The 16,501-nt window shown below is 41.0% G+C and overlaps 1 protein-coding gene across 3 annotated transcripts in view; it reads left to right on the forward strand.

The window, feature by feature from the left end:
- drp2 (dystrophin related protein 2) overlaps positions 1–16,501 on the forward strand; it is a 201,141-nt gene that overhangs the window by 159,914 nt on the left and 24,726 nt on the right. For all 3 annotated transcript variants that reach the window (XM_049586080.1, XM_049586078.1, XM_049586079.1), the window contains exons 15-18: positions 2,202–2,368; positions 5,026–5,137; positions 5,990–6,126; positions 9,783–9,848. In XM_049586080.1, coding sequence (XP_049442037.1) covers positions 2,202–2,368; positions 5,026–5,137; positions 5,990–6,126; positions 9,783–9,848 — 482 coding nt within the window. The remainder of the gene's footprint in view (positions 1–2,201; positions 2,369–5,025; positions 5,138–5,989; positions 6,127–9,782; positions 9,849–16,501) is intronic.

A 16,501-nucleotide genomic window follows, 5' to 3' on the forward strand; every position in this document is an offset into this window, starting at 1 on the left:
AGTTTGAATGTCTCTGCCCTAAAATGGCTCACATGCAATCAATAATGTCACACACATGCACATTAGAACAACAAAAATGTTACATCTGAGAGACACAGGTATAATGTGCTAATGTTCATCTTCTGAATGATTTGCTGCAGAAGTCAGATGAAAATCTGTCGTATTTCATATCATATTTTTATGCAGAATGAAGTCATCAGATCTTCATCATTGTGTGTAGTAATTAGCCATGTGCTTTCATTTGGGAGAGTGTGCTATTTGCGGAGCATGGACTGCACTTGTACAGTGCTTTTCTGGTCCTCTGGCCACTCAAAATGACACTACATGTCACATTCACACACACAGTCGCACACTGGTGGCCGAGGCTAGCATACATGGTGCCACCTGCTACTCAGTAACCTATTCACACGCACTCATGCACCAATGGAGCAGCCATTGGGAGCAATTTCGGGGTTCAGTATCTTGTCCAAGGATATTTCAAGGACATGTGGACCAGATGAGCCAGGGATTGAACAGGTCCAATGGGACATTTTTCGAAATACTGAGGCTACAGGATTATGAGCCATCAGAACAATGGCATGAAGGTAAGATGACAAAGGAAGGCAACAGCCTTAGCTCTATTAACAGCTATTGCTAGTAGTCAGGAGTCAAGAGTGGTGGGGCTACAATGTTGCAGGTCTAGGATATCAAGGGCCACATTCTGATAGGGCTATCTCTTTTGGCGCCTCACAAAAACAGTGTCGTGGTATGTAGGCAAGTTGTCTCCATCAGAAAGCGTCTGGCAGTTGGGCTCTATTGGTTGTCGACTTGGGCAGCCTACCACAGCGGTGCTACCACTACTGCAGCCTTTGGTAGTTTCAGCAAACAGCTCTGACTCTGTATGGTGAGTGTTATGTGCTTGCACAGTGAAGTATGACATGGAAAAACCATGGATGTATAGGTTAAATCTGATAGGATATTCTCACAGTGGTTGCATGGCCAGTGTTTGGATAGGTACTGGATTTAGGACCGCATATGAACGTGGCCAGATCTGATTGGAAAAAGTCTGATTTCTGTGTCCACACTATGAAAAATTCAGATCTGTGTCATAGGAGAACAAAAGAATTGGATTTGAGTCACGTTTGCTTGTAATGTGAACGTAGCTTTTGACTTTGCTGGCAGGGAAGCAGATGGATCGACTTGGGACAGGGAATATGCAGAGTAAGACGGTTATGCAGACCAATATGACTGAACATGCAGAAGCATTGGTTTACAGCGGGAATAACTTAACATGTAATAAATATTGTTATACTTTGAGAAAAGTGTACATTTATTCTTGATACATAAACAAACACAGTTTAGTGGATATGGTGCAGAAAGCAGAGTTTCAATGGATAACTAAATGTTTATCACTCTACTTTTCCAATGATGTTTAAAGCATCCCATCTGCTCAGCGTGCTGCCTTGAGATGCGGCGGCGTGCTCAGCATAGTCAGTTCCAGGTGTTCGGTACGTGAGGAGCTGCTATTTGACCTCCCACATGGAGCTGGCTACTTTACTACCAGAGAGGAGCTCCTTCATCCCCGGGAGACTCAGTACCTCTGTACACCTCAGTCTGTGTGATCAGATCACACACACACACACACACACACACACACACACACACACACACACACACACACACACACATTTATTATGCTACTCTGCTTGAGCGGTGGAGGAAGCCCCAGGGAAATCAACCTCTTAATGCATCTCTGATGCAGACTTAATGAGAATTTAGCACATCACGGATTTTCAGCACTTGGTGAGTCATTCTTTTATTAGGTTGACTTCCTTTTTATCCCACTTTCTGGAATTCTCAACAAGGTGTCTGCGGGAGAGACGGCGCGCATGCAGACACATAAACACAAACATACAGCTTATACACAGACACAGAAGTTATGTCTGCTGTGTTTTATCCTTATGATTGTTTAAGCAGTTGCATAAAAGCAAAAAAAAAAAAAAAATACCCCACAGTGAAGAACATCTTTCACCCCTCTCCTTCCCCTTTTTATCTTTTGTATTCTCTTTGATTCCCCGTTGTTCACTGCTGGACCACCTTTGGAGAGGAAGCACACTTTCTCCTCTCATTACTTCATGTACCTGCCCTGCTGTTGGTCTATATTTGGATTGTTTACAGTCTCCTGCACTGCTTTTTTCTTCCCTCCCACCTTCCTTTTGAAGGCCCCAGGGAAACCTGCCATTGAAGTGTCTCACTTCCTGGAGTGGATGAGCCTGGAGCCCCAGTCGATGGTTTGGTTGCCTGTCCTCCACCGCGTGGCTGCTGCAGAGTCGACCAAGCACCAGGCCAAATGTTACGTCTGCAAACAGTGTCCCATCAAGGGCTTCAGGTAGGCAAGACATATAACTCTCACCTAACATAACACAATATAAAATTACTCTTGTGATCACAGTGAGCTATTGCAACATCACATAAAAAAGAAAAGATCAAGCTGTATAAGTGAGAACGCTATTAAAGGGGAAAATATGCACATACACAACCTGAAAACACACATTAGGTAGATTAAAATTGTCTGGATTTAGCAGTTATGAGAGTGTGTTTAATGTGCAAGTGTAACGTGACAATAGACAAGTGTTTATAGAAAAGGAATTGATTGATTAGTTTAATGCGTTGGCATGTTAATAAGCATAAAAACATGTACAGATGAGTTTGATGGGAATAGCATTCGTTTTGCAGGTATTTTGGTAGTGTACCAAAGTTTTGCACAAATAAAATCACAGCAATCCATCTAGTAGTTGTTGAGATATTTCACTATGGACAAAAGTGGTTATCATCCCTGGCTACTTGGCTAGAAAATTACAAAAATGAGGTAGCTGAGTTTGTAGGAGGAAACAAGTAGTGCAAATCCAGCATACTGTTTGTAAGCTCAGTTTTGACCTTAAGTTTGCTTGATAATTCACCAACTCCTCGAACTATCAGACCTCTGTGTACAACCATTTTAACTTAGCACTGCAAATGTGAAATGCAATCACACTCTCCAACTGTATGGACTACTTCTATCTGCAGATATATATTCAGAAACTTATTTCCGTGGATCATTTTGCAGGACTAAAAAAGAACTTTCTGAAAAGCTGCCGTGTTTTTCTGCTGAAAAAAATTAGAGGCAGAAGTCAGTGACAGAACAGTAATTGGTACATTTGTCAAATTAGGTGTGCGAGCAGTACATATTGATGTCTCTTAAATTATGCTTGTGCAGAGGCGAAATTTAAATAAAAGCCTCTAACATGACATAAATTGACAATTTTTTAAAACTTGTAATTTTGAAATATTGTACAATGTAATATAATGACACCATTAGCGTTTAGATTGGCTCGCTTTAAGCCTTGCCGAAGATACTCTATAACAGAAGATACCTTATTACAAGCTGCGCCAAGGGTATGAAACATTTTCAGTCTCATATGTGGGTGTGAATGTCTCTCCCCCACATACGCCCACCTGGAAGTGTGGTAAATGTCATTTGGATTGATGAAATCAGATTCAATACAATACAACTTTTCAACTTTATACGTTAAAATTTAATGTTTGCTCTTTATTTTGCTGCTTGTTTTTATCTGCTGGCTTAACGTCTCTTATCAACAGGGTGTAAGATCACATCAGTTGTTGCCAGATCTCACGACAGTATGTCTCGAACAAAGTTAATTTTCTCCTGATTTGTTTATCTGAAAAATTGCCATCTCAGTGTCAGAGTGTTGGTGCTTGTGAAAAGTGGATCCAGTATTCACTTCAGTGACTATAGGGTGAAGTAAACGGTCAAAAAATGCAGCGCTGGTCAAATATGAATGAAGATTCTGTCACTGCATTGCCTTTCTCTTGCCTCAGATGTTGTCAGAAAAGTATTTTAGTGAACTGTTTAGCTGTAAAATGAGAACGTTTGCTCTGGCCCGTGGATGGTGTCTTTTTTTTTTTCTTTTTTTTTGCTTGAGTGTATCCAACATGGCAGCCAGCCACAAACTATCATTTTGTGGCTTAACAGTACACTAAAGTATATCCCTGAAAACACTTACGGCGAGAAATAAACAGTCCAGTCAAAGAATCTTGATTCATATTTGATCAGTGCTGCCTAGCCTGACAGTTTGACTGCAGTTCACAAGCAGTGATTGACATGACTGACAGCTGCATTAGAGATTCCTTTGCTCTGATTGGTTGTTCACATTCATGTGCAGTAAGGCCAGTAGAAGCATTACAGAGGCACAGATTCACAGATTATCTGTCTCACGTCCTGCTGTGTGGATACAGTGACAGCAAATATGACAAAAAGTAATTTTAACAAAAGTTACCAGCTGCAGCTTTAATAATTAGAGGAGTAAGAATATTACTTGTGGAGACATTTAGAAAGTCAAAATTGAGAAGCAACTAAATCTGTTTTAATTGTGGCAGCTGGTGTTTTCATTATATATATGTATATAAAAGATAAAAGCTTGTTGGAGATGCTGAAAGTTAGATATAATGTATGATAATAATAAGTTGAGCAGCTGCACAGTAATGTGAATTTATTGAGGCAAACTTCAAGTATCATGTTTGAAGATCCCTGACAGAAAACTCGCCTTGAAAAAAATGAATATTGTACAGACTGTAGTTTGCAGATGCTGTTTCTGTTATTATGCAATATGTTTTATTATCATAAAATCTTGCACATATATTATTTGTCTGTATGTCCAATGGATATTGTATTAAAATATTAAATTCACATTCCTTTTTCTGTGTTTAAACATTATCATAAAGCACATGGCTGAAAGTGATCATAATACATCATTTGTTATTGAAGATACAGTTACTAATTTAACAGGCCACAGTGTTTGCATTCACCCCAGTTTTGAGCACAAGGATCTGTGGAAGCATATAAATAAGAGACACAGACATGCGCCAACCCTTTAGTCTACACACACACACACACACACACACACACACACATACACACACACACGGCTCTACTCTGCTTAGTTCTCTTGCATCAGTTCAGCCTCGCTGTTATATTGATCTTGACAGGTATCGCAGTCTGAAGCAGTTCAATGTGGACATCTGCCAGACATGTTTTCTAACCGGCCGCACTACCAAGGGAAAGAAGCTGCACTACCCCATCATGGAGTACTACACACCAGTAAGACAAACATTATCTTGTGCTTTAACGGAATACAAATTCAAGGCTCTAGGGACAAATGAAACTCAGCTGTGCTCAAAAAAATACTACAGTCTCCTGATTCTTGCTGCCAGACATAGATTAGCCCCCTCTCCACCGTAAGACCTCTATCATCTCTAAGTGTATACCGTTAGGTGTGCTTACACCGCTTCGTCCAAATCCATAGTATGCAGAGATTGAGTACCACTCAACAGTAACATCCTTTTTGGCTCACAAAGTGCACGCATAAAGTGCTATTTGGAACACACATTGTGCACTAAACCCCAATAAAACCAGAGTCTTAAGCGATTGCACGTACAGGCTCCGTAGTGGAGTTAATTCCTAAGGAGTAGCTGTAGCCGGAGTGCTGGAGTGGACTGAGATGGTGCCAGATTTAATCTCTAATCAATTCTGAACTGTAAAATGTGGCAAAAGGCCATCTGTACAATGATTTTTTTCTTTACTGGACAATATTTTATATTAGCCAGCTACAGTTTTTCACACCGGTGAGGAAGGCAGGCGCCCATAGATTTCTACTATGATAGAGAGAGTGCTGGAAACAAGAGAGCCAGAGAGGGATAATGAAGGGAGGAAGCAGACAGAGCAGCAGAAACTGAATAAGAAATCAGATGGAGGAATAACTTAGTCATCTGAAGTCAAGAGAAATCAGTGCCCAGACAGAGTGGACAAATTTCAGATAAGGTCATTTTCTAGAAAGCAACATTTTCACGAATTCTTAAGTGATGTAATTTGTCTCCAACCTTTTCCACCACTGCCACCTCTCACCCCTCCTCCACCCCACCAACCCCATCGCCTCCTAAATCACAACTCCAGACAACCTCGGGGGAGAAGATGAGGGACTTTGCCAAGACTCTGAAAAATAAGTTCAGGTCGAAGCAGTACTTCACCAAGCACCCGCAGAGAGGTTACCTGCCGGTGCAATCTGTGCTGGAAGCCGAGAGATCTGAGACGTGAGTCCCACGCACAAACACAGACGTCTCTCTTTTGTCCCTGTTTTTCTGTCATCTATCACTTTCACCCATTCAAACCCCTACTGTTGCGGGCTAATTATCGCGCTCTGATATTTTTTGGCCGCTCTCACTTGCTGAGTTTGGGTTAAAGGGACATCTCTGTGTTCAGAATTAACATAATGTTATTCCTGTGATCTCAGTCTGGCTCAGATGCTCTGTTCACATGAGCGAGTCTCACCCAAAGGGAAAAACAAGAGCGATGAGACAAAAATCCATGAGATCATCAAGAAGCATCGCTCAGGGCTACGACAGTACCCGGGAAGATTTAGCATGATTATGGGTTCATGTTTCGGCTGATTGTGTCACTGTTAGGGTCACCTTTTATGACCTCAAACATTACATGAGCTGGAGATGAGACTCCAGTGGTGGAGGCCACATAGACATGTTTATCAAAAGTAAAAGCACTTACTGTGCAGAATGATCCCTCATATTAATATATTATTATGTTTTATTATACTTACTGCCCATGTATAATTATTACTGATGCATTAATGTATAAGCAGCAGTTTAATGTTGTAGCAGGTTGATTTAAAATTTTACATACACCTTGTGGGGTAGTTTACTGCGGTGGCTTCCAGCCTAGGGAGCTTTAAGATAAATCTGAGAGGCTTCAATGTTATTAACAAGATAGAGCAGAAGAAACTTATGCGACACAAAATGTTTCTCAAATCCATGCTTGCTCCTGAAATGTGAAACGTTGGATAGTTTTACCTCTACATGACTCAAAACTGATGAAACGCACTAAAAAGAGAACATCACTCTTTGGATGAACTACAAATAGAATAAGGATGAAGGGATCTCCGCACATCAGCAAACTCGGAGCTCAAACCAGTACAGGACAACTGAGGCAGGATCTGGTGTAAGGAGATCTGGAGCACACAGTTATAGTAAGAGCTTTTTGACATGGTGCAGCACCTAACGTTGCAACATTAAGATTCAGAGTGAGAGGAAGCTTTGGAAGTGAAGACATTTAAATTGCCTGTGCTGAGCTGATCGCTGTCTCTCGGGGTTTGGCCATTGCTTGCATCTAGCCAAGGCGATATTGCCGCACCCTATGTAAATATATATCATTAAAACATCATAGAAACCATCAACGTTAACAAGACTCCTTTTTTGATTTCCCCCAGGGTAAAGTTGTATTAAATGTATAAATCCAGTAGCTTTCCTCTGCACATGGTCAAGACTGTTGATGTGAATCGTCATCTTATGATCTGCCGTATTAAAAAGCTCTTGAATATATAACTGGATGCTCCAGATCCAGGAGCAGACTTTACCATTAGGCAAGGTAGACACCTGCCTGGGGCCGCCAGCTAAGATTTTTTTTCTTCTTATGTTAATATTCTAACTTATTGTGACCTGAAATGATTTGCAAAAGGTCCCCAACGCATTTAAAAAAAAAAAAAACAAAACTGTATACTACCCAACTACTACTGGTAATTTGTTGCAGGTTCAAATTTTTAGGGTATTTTTCACACATGCACAAAATTAAGATTGATGAATTTTCGCCTTCCGTTCACTTCCACCCCATGTCAAATAAAACATTCACATCTATTGGCATATCATATTTGCATCTTCGCATCCCATGGAGTTCAACAGTGATGAACTTTGACCAGTGGAGTCACAGCCTCAACCAGTAGCAAAGAAGTGGGCTAGCCTTCATGTGGAGATATTGATTGCCAACCAGCCAATACTGTTTGATATTGTAAAAAATGTTGAAAAATAGTAGCATGCACAACTGAAAAAAATCTTGAACAATATATAGAGGTGCATGGTTGTGGTGAGGATCCAAAAATAAGCAGAAACACTGGCACTCACAGATAAATTAACTTATTTAATGTGGGCAAAATGAACAGAAAGGGACCTGTTTCAGCTACAAACCCATCGTCACTGTGGCACTGATTGTATGATAATGGCCATAAAAAATACAAACTGCCCCACATGAGAGATGCTGCCTGGCTGGCAGCGAGTAGAGAGACAGGTATGGAACCCAGTAAATGAAAAATGTACCCATAACATCATATTTCATAGTATTTATTGCACTGCGCACACTCAGCAGAAATATCGCCTGGGCAGGCAGTGGCCACTCACCTGCATGCACTTGTGTGACCGTGCCCTCACTCACAAGTATAACAATTGAAATATGATACATTGTTATTCATCAAACAATCCAGCACTGTATACAAATATATACAAAGCTCCACCTTGAACAAAATTTAAGGCTGCTTTCACACCTGCCCTGTTTGGTTTGGTTCAATCGAACTCAAGTTTGTTTGCCCCCTAAGTGTGGTTCATTTGGGCAGAACACAGCAATCACACTCAGGTGTGCACCAAAACAACTGGACCGAGACCTTCTTGAAGAGGTGGTCTCGATCTGGTTACAAATGAACTCTGGTACGGTTCATTTTTGGTGATAACGTATTCCGACCTGGATCCGAACCAACTGCAGTCACATGACACGTTGTTTGGGTTAAACATGAGCATGTTACAGTCCTGGAGGATTATTAATGTGCACCTCCTCCTGTACTGCCTTAATATGCACATTCAGCACATCCAATGCATCAAAACATTGTTTTCTAGTTGGAGCCACGCCTCGTTTTCAAACTGTATGGTTTGACTTAAATGAACAATAACAGCAATATAGTCCACGATGAGCAGCGCTAAAATCAACCTGCGTAGTTGTCCCTCCATTGTGACATTAGAAAGTGTCACATTTATCTTGCAAGTGTACTCTTCTTCAACGTTTTGTTTACTTCCTGGATTTTCCCACATGGAAATTCTGACCAGTCAAGAGCAGCTTTCTCACACAAGGCATTTTATCTTGTCTGCTTGTAAATGCTGCTGTGAGAACATGAACCAACTCTAAGCAATTATGCAACCGTGGAACAAACTTAGTCCCTGATTCAGACCAAAGCAAGACAACTCTAGGTCCTAAGTACATTGTGCTAATAATACCTCTTTGCCAATCCTTAAAAATTGAATGCATGACTTTGACTTTAACTTGCTGCGCACTATTAATAGTTTTACTAAAGAATTAAACATTTTGAGTACTTTTCCAATCAGAGAAAGAGTGAAAATAAAGCAAGACAGGGTTTGCCTGGAGCCTCCAAATCAGTAAATTCGCTCCTGTCAGATCTCCTCACTCCAGATCCTGAACCACTGAGAGCTCATACACATATGTAACCTGTGATAAAGACTCATCAGAAGGTGTTGCTTGACTTCAAAGCATAACGAGCCAGAAATGTCGGGAACCAGCAGTTAAATCAAATGAAATGCATCATAATTTAACTCCATCATGTGTTTGTGTGTAAAATCTTGATATGCAAAGTAAGGGTGTAAAGTAGCGTAAAATGGAAACACTCTAAGTTGTGTTTAAGTTGGGCACTTGAATAAATTTACTTTTCTTCACTGTGTTTTTTCTTGTTTGGATCCAAACAAGAAAGTTTTCCAAATAAAACTCTCTTCTTCAGGATTATAGGAATATGTGTGAATTAAGTTTTGTTTTTTTGTTGTTGTTTTTTCAGCAACTGCTCATTCACACTCGGAGTGTGTTAGTAATGCCATGGTGAGGTATTGACATTGGCTTCTGTTGTTTCCAGGCCGTGCTCCTCACCTAAGCTGCCCCACGCAGACACGCACAGCAGGATTGAACACTATGCCAGCAGGTACGTGGCTCACTGTGCTCTGCTTTACATCAAATCACTACAACAAAGTCTCTCACTTTCTTCTCTCCAAATCAACCTTTCTGCCTCCTTTTTATATCCACTCCACCCCTGCCTCCACCACCACCACCACCACCACCACTACCACCACCTCTGTTCACCACACACTGATTGAAGTATTGATTTGGCTACGTTGTGCACTGTACTCCAGCCAAGGTAGAGACTGTACTGCCCAGCAGTTTTCTTCCCTGTTACACTCCACACCAACACACGCTGGTGCGCATAAGCAGAGCAGTTTGCGGTTGTAGTGTGTGTGTGTGTGTGTGTGTGTAGGTCAGTGGGATTCAGCGTGCCTAGCGGCTTGTCACTTGCTCGGGCAGTGAGCCCATTGGTCACCTGGGAGCGGTTGGTGTGGATTAGTGTCTGTCTGACAGGTTATAAACAGGGGCACAGCACTGGACTCTCACACTCCTGGCAGCTCAGCCTACAGTGCTGCAGAGCTGGACACACACACACATTTCCACCAAGCCTGCAGTGTGTGTGTGTGTGTGTGTGTGTGTGTGTGTGTGTGTGTGTGTGTGTGTGTGTGTGCGCGCGCCATTGTGTATTACTTCCCTGAGGCTCTGACACACAACTTTAGGCCCTGCCAAAACAGAGGGAACACACACCAACAAGAGAGCAGGCACAATTGTCCTCTTTACCCCTCTTATCTCTCCCTTTTTCCCTTCCTCCTGTTTGCCTTTTTCCTTTTTTATTCTTATCTTTGATCCCCCTCTTCTATTGTCTCCCACCCACACATTTATTTCTTGTTTTTTTCTCTCTCATGCTCTCCTCTCCTCTAGCCCTTTCTTCTTCTCCGTTCTGTAACATCTTTTATGTTACATCCTTTTACATTTCCTTTTGCTTCTAATTACAGAACAATTCCCTTCAAACGGCTTTTGAGTCATCTCAGTCGCTCAGAAATATCTAAACAGAATAAATCTGAAACTGCCAACAGCCTTCACCAAAATAAACCAAGAGAACAGAAATGGAAACGTAGTCTAATTTAGTCAGAATGAGACATATTGCCTTCCCTGGCCTGCTGAGAAAACACAAGAACTCCCACAGCTAAATATAGTTTTTAGAAGTGTCCACTGTATCTGTGCAGTATCTTAGCAACTTTACTCATAGATAACCTCTCATCTCTGCGTCTCACGAGTGGGCACGGGATGATAAGAAAAATTCATTTCATGATAATCCTTGCCAAAATAACTTTGCCCTGATAGTCATCAAAATATGCTTCGAACTCTTAAAATGGTGCTAAAACATACCTGAATCACTTAATATTGCAGCATCCAAATAAGTTCAGAAATAGCCACCCACAGACGCCATAACGGGAGACATAATAAACTCACTGTCTTTGGTTTAGTTTTACTCACTGTTTGATGATCCAAGGTGCTTTGATTGGTTTAAGTGTTGATTGATTTGCAGGATGTTTGGAGAGTTGCAGAATGATGCTATGAACTGATTGTCTTGACTGTCACATTCAAAAATGAAAACAAAAATCCTCAAACAAACATTCCCCAAATAAACAGGCCTTTACAAAAGCAAAGTTCAAGTCAATGGGGTATTAAACAACTTCATCAAACAATAAATCTAAGATTAACCAGATACGCAGCAGTTAAAGACCCTGTGGCTTTTTCCACACTCCACACTCACTTCAGCACACCTGCCTTTAATTAAAGGTTCCCGAGATGCCAGGTCAGGTGGTGCATTAAAGTGACTCAAAAAAAAAAAAAAGAAATAGGAAACTAGGACTTGCTAGAAATGACAACACTTAACCTTGCATTTTGTTAATAAACAAATATTTTTTATTGCATCTCAGAAATAATTCACACCTTTGAGTGAACATCCTTTTTGGTGAAATCAAACAATATGTCAGTGATTGATTAAGACCCTCTGCGTTGTTTTTTTTAGGTTGGTGCGTTTGTAGCCAGTCTCTTTTATTGTTGGTTGCCCAGCCGTCTCTTTGGGTGCTGCTGGACACAATATTCACAATTTTCCTGATAATAGAAATTTACCATGATCGAATTATTTTGAGAGTATTTATTTATTTATTTTATCAAGATTCCTGATAAAATTGTGTATTGTCCTATCCCTAGCCAGGAAGCCGTCTTTGTTTCTCAACCATTTTTTTCCTGCATAAGAATAAATCAGTAAGGACCTTTAGTTGAGACAATAATCTATAATCCCTCGAATGTGCTTTCATTAAGTGACTCAAAACGATAGCACTCACTGTTATGATAAAAAGCCTTTATTGTCATTGTACACAGAATATACAAGATTAGGAGTGTTACATCTGTTCAGGTGCCAATTAGTCAATAAAACAAGCAAGTAGAAAAAAACAGACAACATAATCATTCATAAAATCAGAAGAGTGATAAAAATTGGCTGTATCGAGCTGTTGTAAAATAAATAGTGGAGTGTTGCACTAAGAAGTAGTGGTTTGCAGTGTTAAATAAATAGTGGATTGCACTTGAAAAGCAAAATTATTTTTATATACATTGATTTATCAGCCTGATGGCTCATGGGTAAAACTGTTTGTGGGTCTATTTGTGTGTGCCTTTAAGCTCCTGTGTCTCCTACAGAGGGCAGGAGAGAGGACATCATTTATAAGCACTATATAATCAACTAATAAATAACGTATAACACACTATAATGTAGTTGTAACAGTTAAAATGTATTTATCTGTTAGGGCTGTACCTGAGTCAAAATTGTCTGTTGAATAGGATTTTGGTTCAATAAAAATATTTGACCATTTGTTTCTTTTTTCCAAATCAGCTATCAAGCAACATCTCTCAAACTGCCACATTTTTTAACAGGGTTCGGTGGGATGTTCAGGGTGACAATGACACTGATGTTATATAATAAGCACGCCAAATTAGCCCTCCGAGCTAATGCGTGCTAACCCCACTAACTAAAGTTTTTTGGAGAGAAAGGTTATAGCAAATTAAGTTGCTGTGAGCTGCAAATTCACCACTTCCAAGCAGAAGGCAGAAGATAACGTTATTTCGGTGCCTGACTGTGCGAAGCCACTTCCTCCTACCTGTACACGTTGCAAACATCTTCACGTAGTGTAATAATTTTACCCCAGAGAGCTGCATGAAAGCGAGGAGCGCTGACTCTGCAGCTATTTCTGGGGACCACAATGTTCTCAGAAGTACTCTGCACAGTGACTGACAAACTCTGTCAAAGAGGGACTGCTCAACTTGAAGAATCTCGGTTGACTGAAGGTTCTCTGACGGATGATTGGCGTCTTCGATTTTCAGAGGGCAGCCCTGTTATTTGTCAACAACTGGCTGTTCATATGAAGCGTCTGGTACTGGGGCAGAAACAGATAATGAATGCTTGATAAGTAAAAGGATGGCGATATTTTATATTTTTGTTACATTTTCTGTGAGAGACCGACGGCTGCTTTGTAACTTCTCCAGCTTGTCGGTGTCTCTGAGCCTCAGGCACGTTCTTTACTCCTGAATCTTTAAAAACGGGCCATGAATACATACTTAAATTATTTCCTGAGCATGAGAGCTGGGCACTGTTGCTTTTAACAAATGTCACTCAAAGGAAAGTAAACAGAGATTTCTTTGGAACTATTTTCAGCCTCAGATCTGATGTACATGCTAGTATTTTTGGCAGCAGGATTGTGTATGTTGGATTAACTCTAAATGATAAACATGTCAGCCACTGCAACAGTGTGGCTCATTGATGTGTTCTGCTTTCAGACAACAATGGAGCTCTAATGCACAGAAGCACATATAAGCTGACAACACTTATTGTTTGTTGACAATAAGAAAAATATAGAATGTCATCAGATGCATCCTCCTAACCTGCCTGTGAATATGTGAGTGCATAATCTCTGCATATTTGAATAAAATATGAACAAATGCTATTTAACACACTGTCTATATCTTCACACATTATTACAGCTCGGGTAAACACCAGTTATGGGTGTTTCTTAGGACGAGTCACAGATGTGTTCATAAAACTTTAAATTGCCATTGTTACATTTGCAATCAAATGCAACACCTGTACAATTCACCATAACAGCCCTTTAATAAATGTCATTGCTGTGAGGCTTTTACTGAGACAATCAGAAGTGTTTTGATTTACTTCAATAGTAGTTTTTGAGCCTCCAGTTAGCTGTGTTGAATTTGGACAGCATTCTTTCGGAGGCAGCCACTAATCACAGGGTTAGTGGCTCGATCCCCGCTTCCTCATGTCAACATGTCAGCGCTGCTCCGGATGGTTAGGCCAGTGCCTGGCTCGGTAGTCTGCTGCCATTGGCTAGTGCGTGAATGGGTGAATGACAGGCACAAAGATCTTTTATCCAAAATACATTTACTGAGTATACTGTCTAGTTCATTGACTAGTATTACGTCGAGCCAACATAAGTACATCATGCAGGCTAAAAATGAACAAGTATCAGCATTTAGACACAAGAAGTAAAAAAAGCTCTGCTTACTCATGAGTGATCTGAGCACCGTGGTGATAGAAGACACTTCTTATCATGGTTAATGTTGAGTATTTCATCTGAGTCTGTCAGCATCCTGAATCGACTTCAATCGAAACGTCTTCCTTTCTTTCTCTCTCTTTCTTTTCTTTCTTTCTTTCTTTCTTTCTTTCTTTCTTTCTTTCTTTCTGCATCTGTCTTCCTTCCCTCCTTCTTTTCTTCCTTTTCCCTTCCTTAAGGCCTTTGTATTCCTTAAAGGGCCAGATACACCAAACTGATATCAAAGAAATAGTGGTGATGAAGTCCAAAATAACTCTCCATAGCAGCAGGCAGCGGTAGTCTGTATTCCTCATTCAGAAAGGGAAACCAGAGGACCAACAGGACTGAATCAAGATGCTAGTTAGCCAGTTAGCACATTAACAACACAAACCCAATGTTGAAGGAACAAATCATATTTGTCATGCGCTTGCGCAGTGGTTCCAAATTGGTGGGTCACGATCCAAAAGTCGGTTACGGCATCATTCTGAATGGACTGCAAGTGACTCTGCTGCAACATGTCAAGTTGTGAGGGACAAAAAAAAAACATTTTAGTTTGAAGTACAGTGCATTTCCAGCACAGAGCTTTACTTTTAAAGTGCCGTGTCCTGCTGTACAGTGAGCGACTAATGCATAGCTACTTGACAGAGACAGCAAACTAGCTCGATGACATGGACGAATGCAGGTATGACTCTGAATATATCAAACTGTGTGGATCTTAAACTAATGACTAGGGAGAAATCTGGCTGGACCATTTGGGAACTGCTGCACTACCGAACAGTAACACAAACAGTTATGAACCTGTTGTTTATTAAATAGCGATGATGTGAAGGTGATGAAGGAGACTCCGATGACACCGTCTTGCTTGCATAAAGAAAAGGTTTATTACAAGAAGTACAGCATCTATCAGACATCTAAGATGCTTGGAGAGGTTCGAGGCCAATGTGAACTGCTCTGAAAAACAGCCCCAAATTACCCCCGTTATATAGACTCGCTGTTTCTGTGAAATGTGACACAAAGTCAAACAGACGACAGAGAGTCACCCTAGTTGGACTTCACCAAACCTTGACCCTGGGCCATAAATATCTTCTTGACCCTGACCATACATGCTTTTGACCCTGGGCCCCTTACTGGTCATCTGTTCCAAAGCTTCAGAGTAAATGATAATACACGACAAACCATTTCTGCAAAAGATCTCAATGACAAATTAATCTTACTTAATACAACAAGTTTGTTTCAGTGTCACGCCCTCTTCACTTTACTTTCCTCACTTCCCTTTCTCTTCTCGTGCACTGAGCTGGAGTGTCAGTAAGAGTGATATCTCACCGATGGGCTCCACCATCCCTGCCATTGATTCAGCATGCTGAATTGGCCGAAAAACAGTCGACAAGGGCTTGTAAGGGCCGACTAGTGCTGACAGTGTAGGGCACACCACAAGAACTAGGGCGACAGATGCTCCAACAATGGCCCGACATTGACTGACGGCTGGTGTCAAAAGATTTAGACGCACTGTCTCCTTGCAGTTTTCTGTGTATATTGTCATATTCTCTTTAGCTGGGGAACTGAAGGGTCTACCTGTCTGAGACTGCAGGTTTTCAACAATGTTTCTGTAGCATGTGTGTTTTTTCCACCCTTTTCTGGTTTCTGGTGTGTTTTGGAGTTGAGTTATTAGTCTCTAGCCTATAAATATTGTCCTACAGTCTCATGCCACATGGGACCAGACAGTCTTAGGCACATCAAGCCCAACTACCTCCTGCTGCTGTGTAGTGAAAGATGCAATTTCATATCACCAGCGCAGACTTCCTTCCTTCTGTCTCCCTGTCTGTCCTTCATTCTCCCTCTCATTCTTCTTCTACCTGTCAGTCATTATCGGACATAAAGGGGGGAATTCTCATTTCTTATTTGAATTCTCTCCCTGTATGAATCGTAACTCTCCGCTCCACTTTGAACACCAATGGAAAGTCAAGGTGATATCAAAATACTGGATGTCATCACTGGCAGGGCAGTGTTTGAATTCTTCCCCTTGGGATGACATATTACACAGGTGTGTGTGTGTGTGTGTGTGTGTGTGTGTGTGTGTGTGTGTGTGTGTGTGTGTGTCAAAGTGCCCTTCAGCCAGTGAGGGGTATTC

This window comes from Epinephelus fuscoguttatus, linkage group LG9 (assembly GCF_011397635.1).
Source record: "Epinephelus fuscoguttatus linkage group LG9, E.fuscoguttatus.final_Chr_v1".
Taxonomy (NCBI): domain Eukaryota; kingdom Metazoa; phylum Chordata; class Actinopteri; order Perciformes; family Serranidae; genus Epinephelus; species Epinephelus fuscoguttatus.